General features: G+C 37.2%; 1 protein-coding gene across 1 annotated transcript in view; it reads left to right on the top strand.

The window, feature by feature from the left end:
- The first annotated feature begins 12316 nt into the window (after window positions 1-12316).
- Tbc1d19 (TBC1 domain family member 19) overlaps window positions 12317-23001 on the top strand; it is a 132668-nt gene continuing 121983 nt past the window's right edge. Inside the window, exon 1 of the mRNA XM_026403122.2 lies at window positions 12317-12513. Within this exon, the coding sequence (XP_026258907.1) occupies window positions 12415-12513 (99 nt within the window). The 5' untranslated portion in view covers window positions 12317-12414. The remainder of the gene's footprint in view (window positions 12514-23001) is intronic.

Below are 23001 nucleotides of genomic sequence, written 5' to 3'. Positions count from 1 at the left end.
CTGGTAAATCCTGTGTCTAGGCAGAGCCTGGCACATGAAAGACACCCAATAAATCTGTGCTAATGGAATATCCAAACACCTAGGGCACACGGCCTTAATTGGATCTCTTTCTTTTCTCTGGAATGAAAACTAAGTTCCAAGCTGCCATGAAACATGGAAAGAAAACCCTGTAAGAAAAGTAGGGAAACTGTGAAGTTTAGAAATAACCAAAAAACCCACGCTGAACAAAACAAGCAGAGCCAGCGAGGAAAAGGACTGGATACAGAATGAAGTGAGGGGCTGAGGCTGTAGCTCAGTGGTAAAGTGCTGGCCTCACATGTGTGAGGCACTGGGTTCAATCCCCAGCACCACACAAAAATAACTGTGTGCTCATCTACAACTAAATAAATATATAAAAAAAGAATAAAGTGAGCATCAAATGATTTTAAAGGTAAAAGTTCAAAAGAAAACCAAAAGATTAAAGGGCAAATATGAATTTGAGGGGGAACAAAGAGCCAGTTACTGGCAGCTCTAGATTTTAACTGTGGGATTAGTGTGCTTCCCCTAGTATCCCGAGTTAGAAGGCAGAGCACCCGGATTTCCTGGCACCATAAATGAGAGCTCGGGTACTGGGAACAGACGGCCCAGATTCAAGCCAGGAATCTCCCATTTTTTGCCATGTGACTCCAGGTAAGCTTCAGTCTCGTCAACTGTCACCTTAGTTCAGGCCACTTTCACCAAGTACCGTAAACTTCTTATTTATAAACAACAGAAATCTATTGTTTGTAGTTCTGAAGGCTGAGAGTTCAAGATCAAGGCACTAGAAAGATTTGGTGTCTGGTGAGCTCTCACTTTCTGGTTCATAAATGGCACCTGCTGGCTGTGTCCCTAGATGGTGTACGGGATGAGGGTCTCTCTGGAGCCTCTTTGAAAAGGGCTCTAATCCCATTCGTGAGAGCAGAACTCTCATTACATAGTCACCTCCCAAAGGCCCACCTCTGACTACTACCACCTCAGAGGTTAGAGTTCTGAGTGGCACTGCAGCTAAATGCATAGATCACTTTGAGATGAGGCTTACAGGAAATATTCAGGTAAGGTTCTTAACACCAAGTCTGCTTCTTAGTGAGAGTTCAAAACTGCTCCCTTTTATATTATGCGTTTGTCAGTTAGTAAAGAGGATGCTAATGGGCAAAGTTATCTTGTTCCCTCTGCAACCAGACTTATCTGACAGCTAGAGGACTGAGGTTGGTTCAAAGGGTCAGCAACTACCTACAGTGATGTTTTGTACCGTCCCTTTCCTCAGAACCAAACATTTGAGTTTATACTGGACCCTTACATCTGAGATGGAAAAGAAGAATTAATAAGGATAAAAAACTGGGCTGGTTATATAGCTCAGCAGCAGGAGTGCTTGCCTAGGGTGTATAAGGCCCTGGGTTCCATACCTAACATTACACACACACACACACACACACACACACAATTAAAAAATGTACTTATCAGCTCTGTACCAACACAGATCACTCATGGTCAAAGGCTTACCTCCATCTGTACTGTATTTTCATCATAATCTCCACATGCTTCTGTTATGGCCCAGCTCCTGCAATGTATCCATTTGTTCATATCCTTTCCTCTAGAGCAAACTCTCCCATGGCGGAGGCCTGTCCTACTCATTGTTATAGGTTGAACTTGGCCCTCCCCAAGTTCACAGACTGTGTGTTACAGCCCTAACACCCAATGTCTGTGTATTTGGAGACAGGGCCTGTGAAGAGGTTATTGAGTTTAAATGAGGTCATAGAGTGGAGTTGTAGTTCAATACCATTGCTATTCTTACAAGAAGAGATACCAGGAATGTGCCTGACCACAGAAGAAAGGCATGTGAAGACGCAGTGAGAAGGAAGCTATCTGCACCTTGATCTTGGACTTCCAACCTCCAGAACTATAAAAAACTAAGTTCTGTTGTTTAAGGTACCCACTCTGTGGCAGCTTGATATTGTAGCTTTAGAAGACTAATAACATTTATCTACAATCATTATGATCATTATAGTAGATTGACACTCAGAGCTCTTCCAACCTCCTTCCAGTGTGTCTTCCTACACTGCCAGAGAGCTTAAAATGTTCTCTTCCAGTCTTCAAATGTGCATTAGATTCCCCAATTAGATAAGCACATGAGAGATGTGGCAGGTGGATCGAGGTAGGGACCATGTTTAGTTGCCGCAGGTGTTGTTGGAACAAGCAGTCACAGAGTGGCTGGGTTTTTCTGCACTTTAGTATTCAGTCCCTCGCTCTGAGGGCATTGAGAGGCAGTTGGTGTAGTCAAGGAAGCCTCTTGATCACTGGATGGCACCCAAGGCAGGTAATCCTCAAACACAACAGTTCCTGATGGTGGTCTTCTGTTCCCTGCACCCCGCCTCCCACTGTGGTGGTAACAGCAGCTGACTTGGTGGGCCACCTTGGCAGTGTTGTTTGGAGAGTTTTGGGGGAGACGAGGTCTAGAACCTGCTCCTAAAGCTTTCCAAATATTTTGTAAATATTTAATGGCCCTTACCAAATATTTTTCTGTTATTTTAAGTGCATTATGATTATACATAATAGTGGGATTCATTTGAACATATTCATAAATGCATATAACATTGTTTTTTCCTTTGCAGTCCCCAGTATTATACTCTTCTCTCTCCTCCTCCCTCCCCTGAATCCCTTTCTAGAGTGATTCTGTTTATTTTGAGCTGAATCCTAACTGACACATTTTTCTCTGTGTCTTTAGCATCTTTATCACAATGCCTGGCATATGTGAGAGATGAAAAAATGTTTATTGTTAATGTTTAAGCCAGTGGTTTTCAAACTTGGATATGCATTAATATCATCTAGAAAACTATTAGAGAATTTGAAGTCCCAGGTTCATAGAAATAGACTAGGGCCCTAATCTTTGTATTTTCATTAAGTTCCCTCTATGATTCTAATACTCACCCAAGTTTGAGAAGTACTGTTTCAAACATTTATGAGGCCTACTGCTTTTAAGCTCTTTATGCTCCATGTCTTATTTAATTTTCATTAAGGCAGAAAGCATTATTATTCCCATATCATAGATAATAAAATTGAGGCATACTGAGCCTATAAAAGTACCCAGGATCACACAACTGGTAAAATTCTGATATCTAATCTATGTCTACCTGAACATGAGTCCCAACCTCATGACCATGTACTCTTCTGTTTGGATGATCTCTCCTCTTTGCAAGAGCCTAAAGACAATATCTTTTAAATTTAAATCAGATTCCTCAAAATATATAATTTTTTATTTAACAATACCTCAGTCTTTCTAGCTAGATTACTACCCCCCCCAAAAAATGGACTCCCAACTATCTTTCCACGGAAACAATGGTCTTTTTGGTAAGTGATGACATACTTCAGAGTCTAAGAAGACTTATTTAAATCAGGGAACAGACTGAGGAAATAATTGCTTTCAGATATGAAACTAATAACTCCCTGAATCTTATTGTTATCTTTGAGATGAGGAATACCAAACCGACCCTAAGGTCTATCCATTTATTAGAGAAAACATTATGCATTTTCAAGAAGAAAAGATCAAAAATAGTATTATTTAGCTGCAGGACTCTACATTCTTTTTTCTTACTAATTATGTTTCTTACATTTTCCAGATTGCATCTCTAAGTTTAATAAAATCTTATTATTCTTCTAATACCCAGAAATTAATAATATAGAGGAAGGTTTTAGATGTCCAGATGAACTTCTTCCAGAGATGTGCAAAAATGCACAATGAATAAAAAGAAATGGTCTCTTCTTTTATCCTTTGTAAGCTTTTTTTTTTTTTTTACTCAATAGAAGTCCCCCAATTTAATATTATCATTCTAGGAGGGAAGATTTCTGGAGTTGCCATTTTTATTACTAGTTGGGCTCATTGAAGAAAAGTGAGACCTGATATTTTTGTACATACTTCTAAATTGAATTGACATGTAATAATTGTATATTTTTATGAGATACATGTGATATTTCAATACATGTATACAATGTAGGTGTTTTAGGTAATTGGTAGATACATCACCTCCAACATTTTTCATCTCTTTGGGTTGGGAACTTCATTTAAAACGTATAATTAATTTATTATTATTATTATTAATTTTTTATTTGTTTTAATTAGTTATACATGACAGTAGCATTTATACAGTTTGATATGTCATATATAGATGGGGTATAATTACTCATTTTTCTGATTGTACATGTTGTAGAATCATATTGGTCATGCAATCATATATGTTCATAAGGTAATAATATCTGATTAATTCTTCTATCCTTTCTATTCCCCTATCCCCTTCCCTCCCTTCAATCCCCTCTACCTAATCTAAAGTAACTCTATCCACCCCTGCCACACACACATCCCTTATTGTGAATTAGCATCTGCATATCAGAGAAAATATTCAGCCTTTGGTTTTGGGGATTGACTTATTTCACTTAGCATGATTTTCTCCAGTTCTATATATTACTGGCAAATGCCATAATTTCATTTTTCTTTAAAGCTGAATATAATATTCTATTGAATATATGTACCAGTTATTCCACCGTGCTATAAACATCAGGAGTGATTCCTCCTGTCAAATTGCAATCTTGAACATGCTAACCATCCTCCCTACTAGACCTAAGCATTTTTGAGGCAAAATAAAGAAATGTGAGCAAGTTGGGTTCAGATAACAGCTGTATTATTCTAAACTTTACTGTGACTTTTGACAAATTATCTAACTTCAAATGTTTTATAGGCTTCCTAGCCTATAAAAATTAGAGAAAATAATGATGCGGCATTCCAAGGGTTAAATAAGATAATTTTAGTTTCTTTCCCTTCATGTTGAATCTCTGCGGTCCTGGAACTAAAAAAAGAAAAGAAACAAGACAACAATTTACACACACCAAATGAACTTTGTTGAGTAGTGGAAAATTATGAGGGAAATTATCAGAAAACTGGGATAAGAGCTTGGAACCCCACCTCTGTCATCTTGTGTGATGACTTGAAACAATTCTCTTAATTCTACTCTTGGAAACAACAAATTCCACTGTTCTCAAAAGGAAAAGAAATGAAAGCTTTGGTTTGCCAAGTTTGCTCTGACAGTTAATGTTTCAGGAATGTAGAAACAATTCTTAAAATTTACAAACAATTTCACACCTTTACTCATACCCTGAAAACCATAAACCAGCCCCATTTCCTCTTCTCTTTCTTTATTTGTATTGTCAAGTGAAGTGGGCCAGCAAGTGAGTCAATTGAAATGGAAACATTTATTTATCTGATGTAATGAGTCAATGATGCCCTTTAAAATTGTTTCCAGTATGTTTTGAAATTAAGTAACATCACTAAAAAATGCTTTGACTAAAACACTCGGGGTGAATCACAGCTACGCCTCTTGTATCTGCCAGGGACTGAAATTTGATTTTTGCCACATTTTCTTTTCCTTAACAGAAATCCAAAGTGCTATTTGACATTTATTTAATTCCATGTTTAGTTTCATGAATCAAACTTCTAAAATTTATTTATTTAATGTGTATAATTTACTATTTAATATAATTAATTTATTTATTATCATTAATGTATTATTCACTTATCTATTTCTTTATTTATGGGATCTGGAGGGCATCTCATATCTCAATAGATAGAGACCAAGCATAATGGACCCAGGTGCTTACCAGGGTCATCTTGGAAGGGGCCCCGGACACAGCTATAGTTGGTCTCCAAGAATGCAGTCCAGTGCAGTGGAGAAACCAAGGACAGTAGAACAATACTTCAGGATAAAAAGCCAGAGAGCCCTGTAAAACAGAAAGTCAGCATAGATGTGTCATAGGATGTCAGGAAGATAGACGGATCAAAGTAGGTAAGACTCTGAGGAAACTGTGACTAGAACAAGGCCAGTTCAAGAGCTATGTCAAGAGCTGTGTCATAGCCATCTTGTGATGTTCATATTGTGTTAACTTGGCTAGTCTATGGCACCTAGTTGTCTGGTTGAATACCAATCCAGATGTTGCTATGAAAGTATTTGGTAGATGTGATGAACATGTTTAAACAACTGACTTTAAGTAAAACAGATTACAGTGTGGGTGGGCCTCATCCAAGCAGTTGAAGGCTTTAACAACGAAACTGAGATTTCCTAAAGTTTTCTGCCTCAAAGAATTTCTTTTATCAAAGAAATTCTGCCTGACAGCCTGTGGATTTCAGACCCAAGATGGAGATATCAACTATTACCTGAAGAATTGTTGGTTTGCTCTATAGATTTCAGACTTGCCAGTCCCCACAATTCTCCCTTTTCCTCCCCACTTTATTTGTACGTCCCCCATTGGTTCTGTTCTTCTGGGGAACCTAGACTGATACATCACTCTTGGCATTCTTCTTTTCCAGTGTGAAGTTTGGAAGACTCAGTTGAGTTGGAGAGTCATGTTTAAGGCTGCTAGAACACAGCCAAACAGTGCCCCCCTGGAGAACATTTGAAATGGTTGGGATTTCCCTCAACCAACGCTCACTGCCTTCTGGGAACCTTATTAGGTACTAGACACAGGTTGGATTCTCCAGAGGCACATGCTGACATAACAACTTGAGCCTGAAAGTATATTGGAAAGTGATTCCAGTAGTAAAGAAATGGGGGAAGTGAGGGGCTGGGGTTGTGGCTCAGTGGTAGACTGCTTGCCTAGCATGTGAGAGGCCCTGGGTTTGATTCTCAGCACCACATACAAATAAATTAAATAAAGGTCCATTGACAACTCAAAAATATTAAAAAAAAAAGAAATGGGGGAAATGAGACAGGGAAGGGAGGGGAAGGAAGATAAAACAGGATAGGTCAATGAGTAGGGCCTGGCTCAGGTGGGCCATGGAGTGCAATGTCACTTTGACTTCTGGGAGACTATCCATGGAGCATGCTTCTGTGTGACAGGAAGAATGCTGAAAACCAAGGATAGAACTGGTGTGTGAATTTTCTGGATGTTGCAATATTCAAACATTTTTATATTACAGTGAACGCAGACATATTTTGGAATCTATACATAAAGTTTCATGGATTTTTGATATAAAGCATGAGAACACAAGATAAATCTGAGCTAAGAACCATTGTTTTGGTGCAGTCTCTGTATTTCTCCCCTCTTTCTCCTTTGTATGAAACGTGTAATTCCATTTTCCACTTGAGAGGCTTCTCCTGCCAAGATGCCTACTTTGTTTCAGGGTCCATGGCCCCGATCCTTTCACAGCAGAGGGCTTGTCCAGGCTTATCTGTTTCCAGTCCTGGAACAGACTCTTGGCTCCTGCCCTGGGATCCCTCCTGTAAATGCGATCTGCTGTGAGTCTGCTGCTTCTGCTTTGGAGTTGTAGGCTCTGATCGCACACAGGTTCCACTCCCATATAACTGGACCTCTGACATTTCTAGGTCTGTAACTTAATTCTAATTCTTCATCTGCTTCCATGTGGACAGCTTGTTAACTCCCCTAATGGATAAGAACAGACCCAACTGGAATCTTCAACTTGATCTCAAGTATTACTATCACATCTGTCCTACATATGCTTGTCTGCCTTCAAGACAACTGGAATAAAAAAAAAAAAGATGGTCAATGGCATGTCAGTTTCTCAGGAAACAACAGAGAAGTGCCCATATAAAATAAGAGAGATCCACTAAAAAGTAAACATCTGAAGTGAAAATGTGTGTGTGGTATGTGTGTGTGTTGGATGTAGTTTGGAGAAGGTAAGTAAGCAGAGCTGTCATCATAAAATGGAGGAAAAAATGAGCCAAGTGAATCCAACTCTACCATCACCCAAAACCTGCAGGAAGTACATGGAGAAACTAGAATGTCACTTTTTACCACTCTTTTGCCCCAAATAGTATGAGACTATGTTCAGTGTTCATCCCTGTTTGTACATCCAAACAGAGAGAATAACCTAGAATTATAGGAGAGTGACCTCGAAGGAGAAGGCCTCAGTTGAGAGTAATTTATGAACAAACTGTTCTCTTCCCAAGTTACAGATTTTTGTATTTTTTAAAGATTTATTTCTTAGTTTGGGGTGGACACAGTACTTTTATTTTATATTTATGTGGTGCTGAGGATTGAACCCAGTGCCTCAAGCATGCTAGGTGAGCTCTCTACCACTGAACCACACCCTCAGCCCCTGTCTTTTTTTTTTTAAATAACATTTGCAAATGTTCTGCTCTTGTCATATAATCTTAGACCTTAGTTTGTAAGGTCTTATTTGTTTTTAGTTTTTAAAATGTCACCAGGATACTGAGAAAAATGTCACATAGATAAGAAATATAATATATATTTGGGATCTGATCTGAGCATAGCCATCTGTGTGTGTACAGTACATAATCTGGATATTGTTGAACTCTGAGTAGTTTATTTGTAGTCTGACTGAATCACATGTCAGTGAGGGATGCTCATACCCAAGTGCTCCTATCACAGCACCATCATACACTGGTGTTATTTGGACTAAAGCACACCACAAAGCAGAGTCAACCCAGAATTGAGGAAAAAAAACACCAGATAATCTTTCCAGACTCCTGTGGAGCTAGGGTGGCCACATGACAAGCCTTAGGTGATAAGATAGTGGCAAAGTCTTCCTGGGAGCTTCTCGAGACAATATCCTTTCCTCAAAATAGGACATATACAGTCATTGAGAAAACCTTTGTTGTGTCCCCTTCTTTCCTGCCTCTCAAGGCAGCAGTAGGAGGATGCATAGTTGGAGCTGCAGTACCGTCTTGCAACTGAGGCAGTCAGCTGGAGGGGCATGCCGATATGCGGAGGTTAGAAGACTGGAAATGAGGAGGAACACTTAGGTTCTTGATAACGTTGTTAATATGTTAACGTTGTTAACCAACCTTGGGCTCTCTTCCAGACTTGTTGGTAAAAATAAACGTCCTGTAATTGGTTTTTCTCCTGTTTTATATTTACATAGTGTCAACACAGTCCCTGAGATTACTCATGGAGCCAGCAGCCCAGTCCATATACAATTGCCTGGGGGACAATGAGAGAGTAGAGAATAAGATGGCTTGATACTCAATCTGAGCTCAGAAATAAGGTCAGACTCCCTTTGTAAGAATCAGACAGGATTTCCATGATTTTTCATGAGGCCTTTGTAAACCCTGGGACTCAAGCATCTTTGGAGTTTTGCTGTTTTGACAGCACCAAGAAATAGCACCTTGGACAGTGACTTTAGATTATCAAGCATTGCTGAGGTAGGAAGAACAGAAGGTCATGTGTAGACTTTTTCCTGAACCCTCGTGTATTACTTGGGGAGGACTTCCAGAAGTAACAAGAAGAGCCTTTGAAAAGCACTAAGATCGTGGGCCAGCATGTATGAGCAAACTGCACAGTGACAGGTAATGGATATCATTATAAGCTCATTTGTTTCCAGACAATGAGGTCTGTGACCTTGATAACACACTCAATACATATAATAGTTTTTATTTATGTTGAGTAAATTTATTCCAACATGCAATTCAGTTTATTCTATTGACAGAGCATGCTAAAATCAGTATCTCCTTCTAAAATAACTGAAAATATTTTTCACTGTACACGGTAGGGTTTATGCAAGCCACACTTGTGTGAATAAATTAAGAATATATCATAGGCTATAGCTGAAGTGTACCTTGCTTTTATGACAGACTGGGCATTTGTGTTAATCAGGGTGTTTCTGATGTGGTCCACATCCTTGACATAGAATGCTACTAAGAAGTGGTTTTCAAATGCATTCTCTGCCCACTTCTGGGGAGATTTGACACAGCATTATATGTAAAATTGATCAAGGTAGAGTAGGTCTGAGAGAGGCAGGATTGGGCTCAGATCCCCACACTGGTTGGCCCCAAAGTATTTCTGTTGTAAATTTGAGTGCAGTTTGAGCAGTTGTACCTCTGCATTTATTTTTCTTTTTTCTCTATACAGTTGTAACTACTCAGGTGAGATTGGAACCCATTTGCTATTCATCTTCTAGGTTGAGTTATGTTTTACTCTGAAATATCAGAAATGAATGGCTTTTCTCAAAACACTCTGGGTACAATAAGGATTTACATGACAAAATCCCCCCTCGGTGGGATGAAGATGGGATTCTTCCCCTTCAATTTCTTATAGAACAATGACTTTAAAGTAATAGAATTTCCATATACACAGGTGGAGACTCAAGGAGTTACACCACCCCTTTTGGACTGATAATTCCTTGATTGAAGAGACCATTTTTTACTCTTCTTTGTATTCTCTGCCATTCCTAGCCTGGAACAAGTGTTCTGAAAGGTCTTGTCAAATTGAATTGTAAAAAGAGAAGCCATTCTAGAATTGAATTATACTTCAACACACCTGTTTCCGTGTATGTAAGTAATATTTTTTGAACATGAGGATTGAAGCTTTTTTTTTTAATTTGAATATGCCTTCAGAATGAAATCTAAACTTCTTAGTTGCTTTAAGGTTACAAATTATTCTGTTTTTTTTTTAAATGATCTTAAGCCTCTATCTGTGCGCGATATAGTTCTGGGAATTTTAAATGTATTGCTATGTTTATTTAGTCACTACCCATTCCTTATAAATACCACTGGGCATATTTTTTTTACTTAATTATCTCAGTTTCAATATTTAATTTATTACTGTTTATTAATATTTTAATACTAGGTATATTTGATCTTTATAACTTCCTTCAGGCTGGTTTTCTACCCTCCTGCTGCAGATGAGAAAGGTCAAACTCTGGTGGGTGAAGAGACTCATGAAATTCCTAGGGTATATACTAGGAAGAGAGCTAGAAACTTATCTGATTCCCAGTACTGTGGTTTTCTTCTTGTCCTCTTTATGCTCTATGACCTTTTTAATTTAAGTGAACACCTTTATCTCTTTACATATCACCCCCATCTCTAAAGAACCTTTACCATAGTTGTCTTCCTATCTTCTCTACTCTCCTTCTCTCCTCTTCCTTCTCCTCTACTTGATTTTTTGTCTTTTCTCCTCTCTCTCTCTCCCTCTCTTTCTCTCTCCTCTTTCTTTCAAGTGAGAATTGTATTGAGATTCATAGATGGGTGGGGTATTGCCTTGCAGGGAGTCTAAAGAGCTAAGATGATCTACTCATTTATGGAATTGTAAAATTCTGAGTTGGGGGATAATATTTTGTGAAGAAACAATACGTTTTGTAGAGTTGGTCATTAATTGCCTTTACACATTTTCTTTCCTGTTTACCCCTTTCCAAAGTTAGCTTAATAAACAAATTTATCCAAATGGGATTAGTTGAATCACTTACTTCTAGTTCTAAAAGTTTTTTTCAATATATTTCCTTGAAGATAAGGATCATATTTAAAGCCGGGCGCAGTGCGGAAGCCTGAAATTCAAGCGGCTCAGGAGGCTGAGGCAGGAGGATCACAAGTTTGAAGCCAGCCTCGGCAATTTAGCCAGACCCTAAGCAACTCAGCGAGACCCTGTCTCTAAATAAAAATATATAAAAAATAAGGGCTGGGGATATGGCTCAGTTTAATTATCCAGTACCCCCACCCCCAAAGAATCATATTTCATCAAATCTTTGTGGTTGGACAATTTCTTATAAGAAATAATAAGTTGAAAGCTGAATGAATTGTGAATAAATGATCGAATTAATGAATACACAGAAGAGGAGGAACTTAGATGGTAAATTCCACGAAGACGACAGTCTGATTCATCCTTGAGTTGATGATACTTTGTAGAAAACCTACATATATGTGTATGTATATGTATGTGTGTGTGTATATACACAGTTAGTTAGTTGGTTAGTTTTAGCTGTTAGATGAGAAGAGACGGTCTACTTACTCCTAGCATATAACTAGGGAATAGGTTTGGAATGCTACTATTCATATATAACTAGGGAATAGAAAGAGAAGAAAAGGAAATAAAATCGAGTGCTCTCTACAGTCCAGGTGCCTTCAGGGTTTTACCTCCGGTAATCGTCACAGGATCCTGAGAGTTGGCTCATTTTACAGGGGGGGAACCTGGGACCTCCAGCGCCCACCCCGTCAGACCCGGGGAAGTCGAGCGGGTCGTTTGCCCTATCGTTGCCTTCACAGCGCTGCGGAAACTGAGAAGGGGCAGAGCCATAATCCTAGAGTAAAACAAACACACATCTCTCTCGGTTCCCCTTCCGCTTCCGAGACGTCGTAGCTCGGGAGGCCAGGGCTTCTAATGTCGCCATTCAACCACAGACCAGGCAAGAACCAGGAGGTGAAAGTTACAGCCTTTCCCTGGTCCTTTTCAGCCGGCGGAACCCAGGTGCTGGGGGCTTCAGGCGCGGAGGGGACCCGAGAGGCACGGACACACCGCCCGGCAGTTGCCTGGTAACGCCCGCTGGAGGAGTCCCAGCGTAATTAGGTCCCGGAGAAGTATCCCCGGCCCTGAGCGCGACCCGGTGGCGCGTTCTCTCGGTGCCCGTGGTCAGTCCCCGCGGCTTGGCGGGCGAGGGCAGGGGAAATGTTGCAGGAAGAGTCGGATCTGTCCCTCATTATTGCCCAGATAGTCCAAAAGCTGAAGGGCTCCAATCTGTACGCTCAGCTGGAACGGCAGGCCTGGGTAAGTGGGGCCGAGGGGGAGGCTGGGGCCGGGCGGGGCGCGGGGCCGCCGGTCCTCGGCGCTCGCCTCACCCAAGTCGGGTCTCGCCTCTGCTCTCTCCCGCTGGACTCTAAAATCTCCTCTCTCCGGGCTCAGCGCAGGCGTGGGATGGAGATTTCAAAAAGAAGGGTGGGGCGCATCACGCCTTTCTTCAGGCCCGAGAAGAGCCGAGGCTGCTCATTCATTAATCTATTCTCGTCTAATTCTTTCAGCTGTTTATTAAAAGTGGCCTGGACTACGGCTTCCCTCACTTTTTTTTTTTTTTTGCCTTGTGGGTGGATTTGGGACCTAGGTGCTTTCCCCTCACCCGGTCTCTGTATACTTTGTTGCCCTTTATCTTCTCTGCAGTGATTTCCCCCCTATTAGTCCACCCAGCCTTTATTAATTTGTAATGCAGTAGGCTCTGTGAATGCATAGATTAAGAGACCTTCGCTTTTCATTGTTGTTGTTGTGTCATGTAAATGGAATCATAGACTATGTAAATTGTTTGTGCATGCCTTTGGTCATTTAGCATAAGGCTTTTGAGATTCATGCATGCAGTTGATATTTCAGTAGTTTTGTTCTTTTTTATTACTGAGTAATATTTCCTTGTTTGGATATCCCATGGTATTTGGGTGGATTACTGATTAAAAGTAAAGTTGATATATACATTCTAGAATAGCTTTTTGCTTGGATATTTTTTTCTTTTTTCAAATACCTAAGAATGGAATTGCTGAGTCTTAATGGCCTTTGAGCTTTTCCTAAATAGCACTTTACATTCTCATCAGCAATTATGAAAATTGCAACTGTTCAGCATCTTTAATAGCAAGCGATAATGGCTTTTTATTTATTACTTTTGATTAATTCATTTTATTTATTACACTCCTTTAGTAGAAGCATAGTGGTATTTCCCTAGTTAAAAATGACATTAAACCTTTCTCATGTGCTTGTATCTTCTGTGGTGAAATAGTCTTTTCAAATCTTTTGCCCATTTAACGTTTTTGGGTGTTGTTTTTTTTATTGTTGAGTTGTAAGGATTCTTTTTGTTGTTGTTGTTTAATTTTTTAAAATTGTCAATGGACTTTTACTTTTATTTATTTATATGTGGTGCTGCGAATTGAACCCAGTGCCTCACACATGCTAGGTAAGGCTCTACCACTGAGCCACAACCCCAGCCTAGGGATTCTTTATATATGATACAAGTCTTTCATCAGATATGCATCTTGCAAATATTTTCTCCTAGTCTGCACTTTGTATTTTCAGCTTCTTAACTGGAAATTTCAAAGAGCAAAATTTGATAACATAAATTTTTAACCATTTCTTTCTTATGATTTATGCTTTTAGTGCCCTGAAAGTCTTTGCCTAATGCAGAGCCTCAATTTTTTTAATGTTTGTTTTAATAGTTTTATAATTTTGGCTTTTATGTTTAGGTCTGTGATGCATTTTCAGTTAATTTTTTTTTTAAAACAGTGCAAGGTAAAGCCTCCCTGCTTTTTTATTCTGAATGAACATCCAGTATTTCCAGTACCCATTTGTTTATAAGCCTATCATTTCTCCATTGATCTCCTTGGCAACTTTGTTAAAAATCAATTGTGTCTAGTGCTTTCTTTATTCTGTTCCATTGATCCGTTTGTGTATTATTATGCCAGTACTATGCTATCTTGAGTTTTGTAACTTTATAGTAAGCTTTCAAATCAGGTCCTCCAACATTGTTTCTCTTTTTCAAAATAGTTTCTAAAATTTATATGGCAAAGCAAAGGACTTTAGAATCAACTTTTAAATTACTACAATGCTCTTTTAAGATTTGGATTGAGATTATGTTGAGTCTGTAGATTAATTTGGGGAGAATTAAAATCAAACACGATATTGAGTTTTCTAGTTCATGAACATAGTTTATCTTTTCACGTATTTATATAATCTTTATTTTCTCTTGTCAGAGTTTTGTATTCTAGTATACATATTTTGAATACTTTTTATTTAGATTTTTCTCTAAGTATATCATGTTTCTGATACTATTTTAAGTAATAAGTTTATCATTTCAATTACCAGTTGTTTATTGTTAGTATACTGTAATATAATTGATATTGGTCTATTTACTAAGTGCTTAATAAAAGACTGAGACCTTGCTGAACTTACTCGTTAGTTATAGCATACTTTTCATAGTTTAGGTAGGATTTTCCAGATACATGTATCGTGTGCAAATAAAGACAGTTTTGCTTTATCTTTTCTGTCTGTATGCCTTTTATTTATTTTTCTTACTGTAATTGTGCTACATAACAACTCCAGTGCAATGTTGTATAGATGCTTTTTATCAAGTTGAGCAAGCTATCTTCTGTTCCTGGTTTTCTGAGAATTTTATTATGAATGAATGATAAATTTTGTTAAATATGTTTCTTGCATGTGTAGAGATGCTTATGTGATTTTTTTTTCCTTTCAGTATGTTGGTAAGGTGAATAATTTTGACTGACTTTGAATGTTTCACCAATTTTGCATTCTGAGATAAATTGCACTTTGATATGATGATTCAGTTTGCTGATGTTTTGCTGAATATTTTGTGGTTTTATTCATTAAATATATTGGTAGTTTTCTTGTAGTGTTTTTATCTGGTTTTGATATTGGGTAATGCTGATCTTATAAAATAAGTCAGAAGTATTTTCTTCTCTCCTACTTTTTGGAAGAATTTGTGAAGCATTACCTTTATTTCCTCTTAAAGTGTCTTATAGAATTCCCAATGAAGTTACAGGGATTGGGAGTTGTGTTTTTTTTTCCCCCAAAAATGTTTTTAATAAAAAATTCAATATAAAAATATATGTTGGACTAATTAGGCTATGTGTTTCTTCTTGTAAGATTTAGTAGTTCTTAATGTTTCAAAAGTTGTTCTAGTAGAAGTAGAGAGTAGAATAGTGGTTACCAGAGGCTGGGAAGGGAGGGGGATGAGTGGGGTTCACTGAAAGGCACAAAAATGCAGTTGGATAGGAGGGTTCAACTCCAGTGTTCTGGGCTGCCTGTGGTTAACAAGGATTATCCAAAATGGTCAGAAGAGAGGATTTTGTATGTTTGAACAGAAATGATAAATGTTTTGAGGAGATGGATACAGTTATCTTGATTTGATCATTCCATATTGTATACACGTGTCAAAACATCACAGCATATCTCATGAATATGTACATTTATGTGTCAGTTAAAAATAAAAAATAAAAGGTGGTACTTAGTCTACATTATCAAATTTATTCACACGAAGTTGTTTATATCCCTTTATTTCCCTTTGAGTGATAGCTCCTCTTTTATCCTTGATATTGTAATGGTATTTTATCTTTTTTTTTTTAATTAGCCTGCCTAGGAAGTTACCAATTTTATTGGTGTTTTCAAAGAGGTAGCTATTGTCTTCATTGTTTTCCTGTTTTCAGTCTTTTAGTTTTTTTTTTTTTTTAACTTATTATGGTGTTCTGCTTGCTTTGGGTTTAATTGCTCTTTTCCTAGCCACTTAAGTGGAAATTTATATTATTGATTTGATACTCTTCTTCTGATATAAAACTGTAAATTTTCCTCTATGTTTTAGCTGAATTAAGATATATTCTATTGCATTTTCACTTAAAAAATTCTGCTGTGACTTTATCTTTGATTCACAGCTGTCTAGAAAAGCATTGTGTAATTTTTAAATTTTAGGGAATTTTTACTGATACCTTCCTCTGATTTCTGGTTTAACACTATGTGCATGTTTTCAGTTCTTACAAATTTGTTAAAGTTCTGTTTATAATAGAATAAATTCTATTTTGTTGAATGTTTCACGTACCCTTGAGAAGCACTTTCATTCTGCTGTTGCTGTTCTATAAATTCAATTAGGTCAAGTACTAAAATTGATAATTTTGTTCAAGGTACTTTTCTATAAATGTCAATTAGGCCAAGTATCTAAGATGGGAAATTTTGTTCAAGAATTCTCCATGTTTACTGAGGCTGGGGCTTCAGAAAGTATAGTCAGGAGTCAGGCTAGGTTTGGGTTTTGTTGTCATTACCCTCAGTGTGCCACAGGTTTCAAATTCCTTCAGTGGTGGTCTTGTGTTACCTTTTACTTGGAATAGGTCTTGGGGAATGGGTGAGTGTGTCTCAGTATTTGTGTGTTATCCTCACCTTTCATCCATCTCTGCTTGCCTGTTACTTAGAGGGAGATCTCTCCCCATGCCTTTGTTCTTCCCCCAGCGGGACTTGACTCTTTATTCTCTTGTCTCAGTCCATGTGCTTTGTCCTGGGAGTGGATCTTCCTCACCTTTGGCATAACCAAACTGTGCCTTGTATCTGTGGCAGGTATTGGGTGAAAGAGAGACCTGCCCTTCCCTAGTGTTAATTTATTTCTGCTTTGTATTGATGTAGGATCCTGGGCCCAAGAGATTTTGCAACTATTTCACAGCATGAGAGGAAAGTTTGGTCAATAAAATAGTTTTATGCCTATTCTACACTGGCAGCACAGCCCTTCTTACATATTTGTGCCACAAAAGTGTGTTGTCTTTGAATATTCCTGCTTTCCCACAATCTTTCATGAGTCTGGTGGAGACAAGTGGAAAAGAGCATCCAAATGAGCGAATTCTCTTCTGCTTTGTGAATTCTCCCAGCTACTCCAAACTGACATGCTGGCCCACACTCGGTGCGTGTGTAATAGGAACATTTTAGTTGATTTCTTCTTGCTCCCTTGTAGGGTAGCCCCCTTTTCCTTCTGTGCTCTGCCAAAGGTGAAATAGTCTGGAGTCCTGTCTGTCCTTTGAGGAGATTGTTATTCTTTGGAATTTAGTTCATTTGTTTTTTTTTTTTTAATGGGTACAAAAGCTATGATTTTTGTTGATGATACTATTTTATCCTCATTGTTAGACTGAGAGTAACATTCTCTTAGAATGGTTTTCTACAATGGAGTTAGCAGAATAATTTTAAGATTGCAGCTATGTCATGAGAAAGAAAGATTGGTGTGCGATTCTCTTTCTTGTAATATCTTTGTCAAGCTTTTTATCAAGGTTATGCTGGCCTCATAAAATGAGTAAGAAAGTGTTACCTCCTTCTTTATTTCCTATTCTCTGCAAGAATGTTATGAAATTTGTTATTTTTTAGACGTTTGGAAGAATTCTCCAAGGAGGCCAATGTCTAAAGTTTTCTATTTGGGAAGTTTTCTTTTTAACTGAATGTGCTTTTTAAAAAATATTTTTAGATGTTGATGGATCTTTATTTTATTCCTTATTTATATGTGGTGCTGAGAATTGAACCCGGTGCCTCACTCGTGGTAGGCCACAACCCCAGCCCCATACTTTATTTTTAGAATAGTTTTAGGTTTACAGAAAAACTAAGCAGAAAATGCAGAGTTCCCTATCTCCCTCTCCCTTGCACATAGTCTTCTCTATCATTCACATCTTACATTGGTGTGGTACATTTGTTACAGTTGACTAGTATTGATATATTATTTGTCACTAAATTACATTAAGGTTATACTTGCCTTGCTCTGGGTTCAATCCCCAGTACTGCAAAAACAAAACAAAACTAAATAAATCTGGCCAACAAATGCATAAAAAATATTCAACATCCTTAGCAATCAGGGAAATACAAATCAAAACTGTACTGAGATTTCATCTCACTCCGGTCAGAATGGCAATCATCAAGAATAAAACTAATAATAAATGCTGATGAGGATGAGGGGAAAAGGTACACTCATTCATTGTTGGTGGGACTGCAAAATAATATAGCTATTCTGGAAAGCAGTATGGAGAATCTTCAAAAAAAAAAAAAAAAAACTAGGAGTGGAACTTCTGTATGACTCTTCTTGGTATTTATCCAGAAGAACTAAAAACAGCATACTATAGTCACATAATTGTTTATAATAGTGCAACTCACAATAGCCAATATATAGAACCAGCCCCAGTGCTGGTCAATAGATGATAAATGGATAAAGAAGATGTAGTGTATATACACAATGGAGTTTTACTTAGCCATAAAAGAGAATGAAATATGATATTTACCAGTAAATGGATGGAACTGGAGAACACATGCTTAGTGAAATAAGCAAGATTTAGAAGATCAACGGTCGAATGTTCTCACATATATAAAAGTTAGAGCAAAGTAAGTAGGGTGGGGTGGGGTCAGATATCATAACAGTGAAGTAGGATATTGAGGGGGAGGGAAGAAGGACCTGAAAGGGGAGAAAATTCAGAATAAATTTGATAAAATTATAATGCGTATATATACAGTTGTACTACAGTGAAATCCATCTTTATGTTTATCTTTAAAGCATCTATTAAAAATATAAAGATGAGTGCAAGGTAGACCAGTAGAGTAGGAGAAAGGGAATACAAGGAGGGAAAGGGAAATGGGGAAACTGGGGACTGAATGGAGTAAATTAAATTTCGTGAATGTATGATTAAGTCAGAATGAACCCAATTATCATGTACAATTAAAATGCCCCAATAAAAGCAAAAAAATTGTCTTATATTTTGGTTCAAGTGCACTATCAGGTGTGTTTTGCAGATATCTCCCAGTCTGTGACTAGTCTTCATTCTCTTCAGTACCTTTCTGAGTAGTTTTAGTTTCAATAAGTCCAGCCTGTCAGTTTTTTCTTTTATGGGTTGTATATTTCACTAAACTACAGGTCACCTGATTTTTCTCTTGTGTTATCTCCTAGAAGTTTTAAAGTTCTGTTTTATGTGTAGGTTTATGATTCATTTGGAGTTAATTTCTATGAAAGCTATAAGGTCTGTGTCTTATTGTTTTTCTTTTCATTTTTCTTTCTTTTTCCTTTCTTCTCTCCTGCTCTTCCTCTTTCATTTTTTTCTTTTTCATTTCTCCTTCCTTCCTTTCATACATGCATGACCAATTGTCCTAGTACCATTTGTTGAAAAGATTGGTTTTTCATTGAATTGTCTCTACTTCTTAAAAGATCAGTTAACTATATTTGTTTTGATCTATTTATAAATTTCTATTAAGTTCTGTTATTCTATTTGTGTATACTTTTACCAGTTCCACAACATTTTGATTTTTTAACTTAAGTCTTAAAGTTAGTGGTGTTGATCTTCCCGCTTTGTTCTTTAATATTGTATTGGTGAGTTTTAAGTAACAGATTCAGATATAATAGATATAGGAATATTCGAATGTTCTATTCCTTCTACTGTCTGTGTTGTAAGTTGTGCTTTTCAAGGAATTTATCCATTTAAGTTGTATAAGTCATTGGCCAAAAAATTTCTAGTAAATTTTAATTTTGTGTGTGTGTGTTTGAAGACTTTTTTTTATTTCTGGTAATGATGATTGTGTTGTGTGTGTGTTTGAACAGTTTTTCTAGGGGTTTATCATTTTTTTAAAATCTCATCAAAGATTCAATTTTTGGTTTTCCTGATTTTCTATTAATTTCAAGTCAGCTTATATTATTAATTTCCTCCCACTTTTTTTTTTTTTTTGTGTGTGAGTGTGGTGGTGCTGGAGATTGAACCCAGGAGCACTTAACCACTAAGTCATCACTGGTTCTTTTTAATTTGAGACAGTTCTCACTAAGTTGCTTAGGGCCTCACTAAATTGCTGAGGCTGGCTTTGAACTTCCAGTCCTCTTGCCTAAGTCTCCTGAGCTATTGGGATTTCAGGTGTGTGCCATTACGCCCAGCTAATTTCCTTCTACTTCCTTTGCGATTGCTTTGCTATTCTTTTTCTAAGTCTTTAGATGGAAGCTTAAATTATTAATTTGAAGTCTTTATTTTTTTCTAAAGTATACAGTGAAGATTATAATTTTCCATTTAAGCACTGTTTTTAACTGCATCTCACAGTTTGAATGAGTCATGTTTTTATTATAATTTTATTAAAAATATTTTAAAATATTTTTTTTAAAATTTAACAGTAGTATTATTTTGAAGTATATTGCTTAATTTCCAAGCAATTGAGATATTCTTTTTATATTTTTGTGGTTGATTTTTATATTTTTGTTGTTGATTTCTAGGCTGAGGCATGCTTTGCTGATTTGCTTCCTCTTCTTGATTTGCTGAGGCTTGTTTTATATAGACACTTTTGCTGAATGTTCCATGTGACCTTATAAAAGTATGTATACTGTCACTGTTAGATCAGATTATGTATATATATCACTGAGGTCAAGTTGCTATAATTATGATATTCAACTCTTATATTCTACCACCTGGCCTGCGCAGTGGTTTCATTAATGAGGTTCTAGGCATAAAGTTAGTTAGACGAGATCGAAATAAAAACACAAGACTCAATTACCTTAATTCTATTGCTAGGTCAGAGACGGCTCCCCTCTCTGGTTCGCTCCTCTAGCCGCCCAGCAGGGCAGCAAGGATTACTCAGGGCTAGCAGGAGAGAGAGAGCGAGCACGCCGGGGACTAGCCTTTTATTAGGGAACAAGAGATTCAGGGGAGAATTCCATCCAATGAAGGTTGAGGGGGGCTGCACTCCAAGGTCAGGGTCAGTGATTGGGTCCCGGGGGTCAGTGGTCAGGCACACCCCGACACGGATGGGCTCTCTCATCAGGAAAGGGCCGGGAAAAACTTCGACTTTTGCCAAAGTGCCTCAGACCCTTAACGGGAGGCACCCGATCACGTGTGAGAATGGCTCCCCACATTATATATTCATATTGAATCTTTTTTCTGTTATTTCAACTAATGAAAGAAATGTTAGAATCACCCACCATGGCTGTGTATGGTAGTCCTCTCTTATCCATGGGGGATATGTTCCAAGACCTCATGGAATGTCTAAATTCAGATAGTACTGAATCCTATATATACTATAATTTTCCCATACATACATAATTATGATAAACTTTAATTTATGTATAAGACACAGTAAGAAATGAACAATAATAACTAATCTTAAACTAGAACCATTTTTTTGGATAAAAGATTTATTCTTATTGTATATCTTAGCAACATCAGTGTATGATTTATTTTTTTATTGAGAGATTTCACCTTTTCATTTAAAGGAAGCACTTTATGGCTTCCCTTTACCATGCCTGAATTGCCAACATCAGTACTCTTGCACTTTGGGGCCATTTTAAAGTAAAGTGTGGATTACTTGAACACAAGCACGCTGTGTTACTGTGACAATAGATCCAATAACCCATGTGGCTACTAAGTAATTAATGGGTGGGTAGCATGTACAATGTGGATATATTGAACAAAGGGATAATTTGCATCCCAGGCAGGATGGAATGGTACAAAATTTCATAATGCTATGTAAAATGGCATGCAATTTAAAACATGAATTCTTGTTTCTGGAATTTTCCATGTAACATTTTTGGATCAGAGTTTACTACAGGTAACTGAAACCATAGAGGATAAGCGGGAAACTACTCCATTTCTCTATTTTTCCTTTAATTCTTTCCAATTTTTGCTTTTATTTTATGATTATTTTTATTGGTTTTACATAGATTTATATTGTGATATGTTCCTTTTGGATTAACCCCCTATCATTATGAAATATCCCTCTTTATCTTAAATATGGTTCTTGCCTTAATGGTGTTAGTATAACTACATTTGCTTTCTTTTGGTTGTTAGGAGTTGTATGGTGTGGTTTTTTTCCATTAATTTTTCACCCTCTTTGTGACTTATTATTTAAGGTGTGTCTCTTGAAAGCATCCTCTAGTTGTTTTTAAAATCTAGACTGACAATTATAGTCTTTTAATTGTATTATTAAGTCTATTTATATTTAATGAATTTACTGATATATTTGGTTTCCTATTTCTCATCTTAATATTTTCTTCTTACTTGGTCCATTTGCTTCTTATTTTTCTTACTTCACTATTTTTGATTATTCAATAATTTTAAAGAATGTATTTGATTTTCTGCTATTAAATAATTGAAAAAAGTGTGCATTCCTTTGATTCATATCTCTGCTCCTTCATCTATTCTGATAACTCTTAAATTTGGTCTTTTCATGTTATCCCATAATTCTTGGATGTTCTGTCAATGGTTTCTTACCATCTTCTCTACATGTTCAACTTTACTTTCAAGATTATATATTTTGTCTTCATTTTCTGAGGTTCTGTTTTCCAAATGGTCTAGTCTGTTGGTGATGCTTTCTATTGAATTTATAATTTGGTTTACTGATTTCTTCATTTAGAGGATTTCCGCTTGGATTTTTTTTTCATGATTTCTAACTTGATTGAAGTGGTCTTTCACTTCCTGTATTTTTTCTTTAATTTCACTCCATATACTCTCCTTTACTTCATATGTCAAATTAACTACATACAATCTGAACTCTTTCTTGGACATTTCTTCTACTGTGTTATCAGTGGCTTCTGTTGTTGAAGCATCTTGGTTTGTTGGGGTGCTTTATTCCCTTGTTTTTTCATGTTGTTAGTGTGTTTTCCCATCTGAAAGTATGAATCTAATGCAGGATAAATTCTACCCTTAGACCTATAGTGTCCCTGAGGTTTCCAGTGCTTCATTTTCACTGGTGAGACCAATATCAACAGCACCCAGTGTACACAATATGTAGCCTTAAACC

The sequence above is a fragment of the Urocitellus parryii genome, chromosome 10, assembly GCF_045843805.1.
Source record: "Urocitellus parryii isolate mUroPar1 chromosome 10, mUroPar1.hap1, whole genome shotgun sequence".
NCBI classification, from domain to species: Eukaryota; Metazoa; Chordata; class Mammalia; order Rodentia; family Sciuridae; genus Urocitellus; species Urocitellus parryii.
This window is presented reverse-complemented; position numbering and strand designations above follow the sequence as displayed.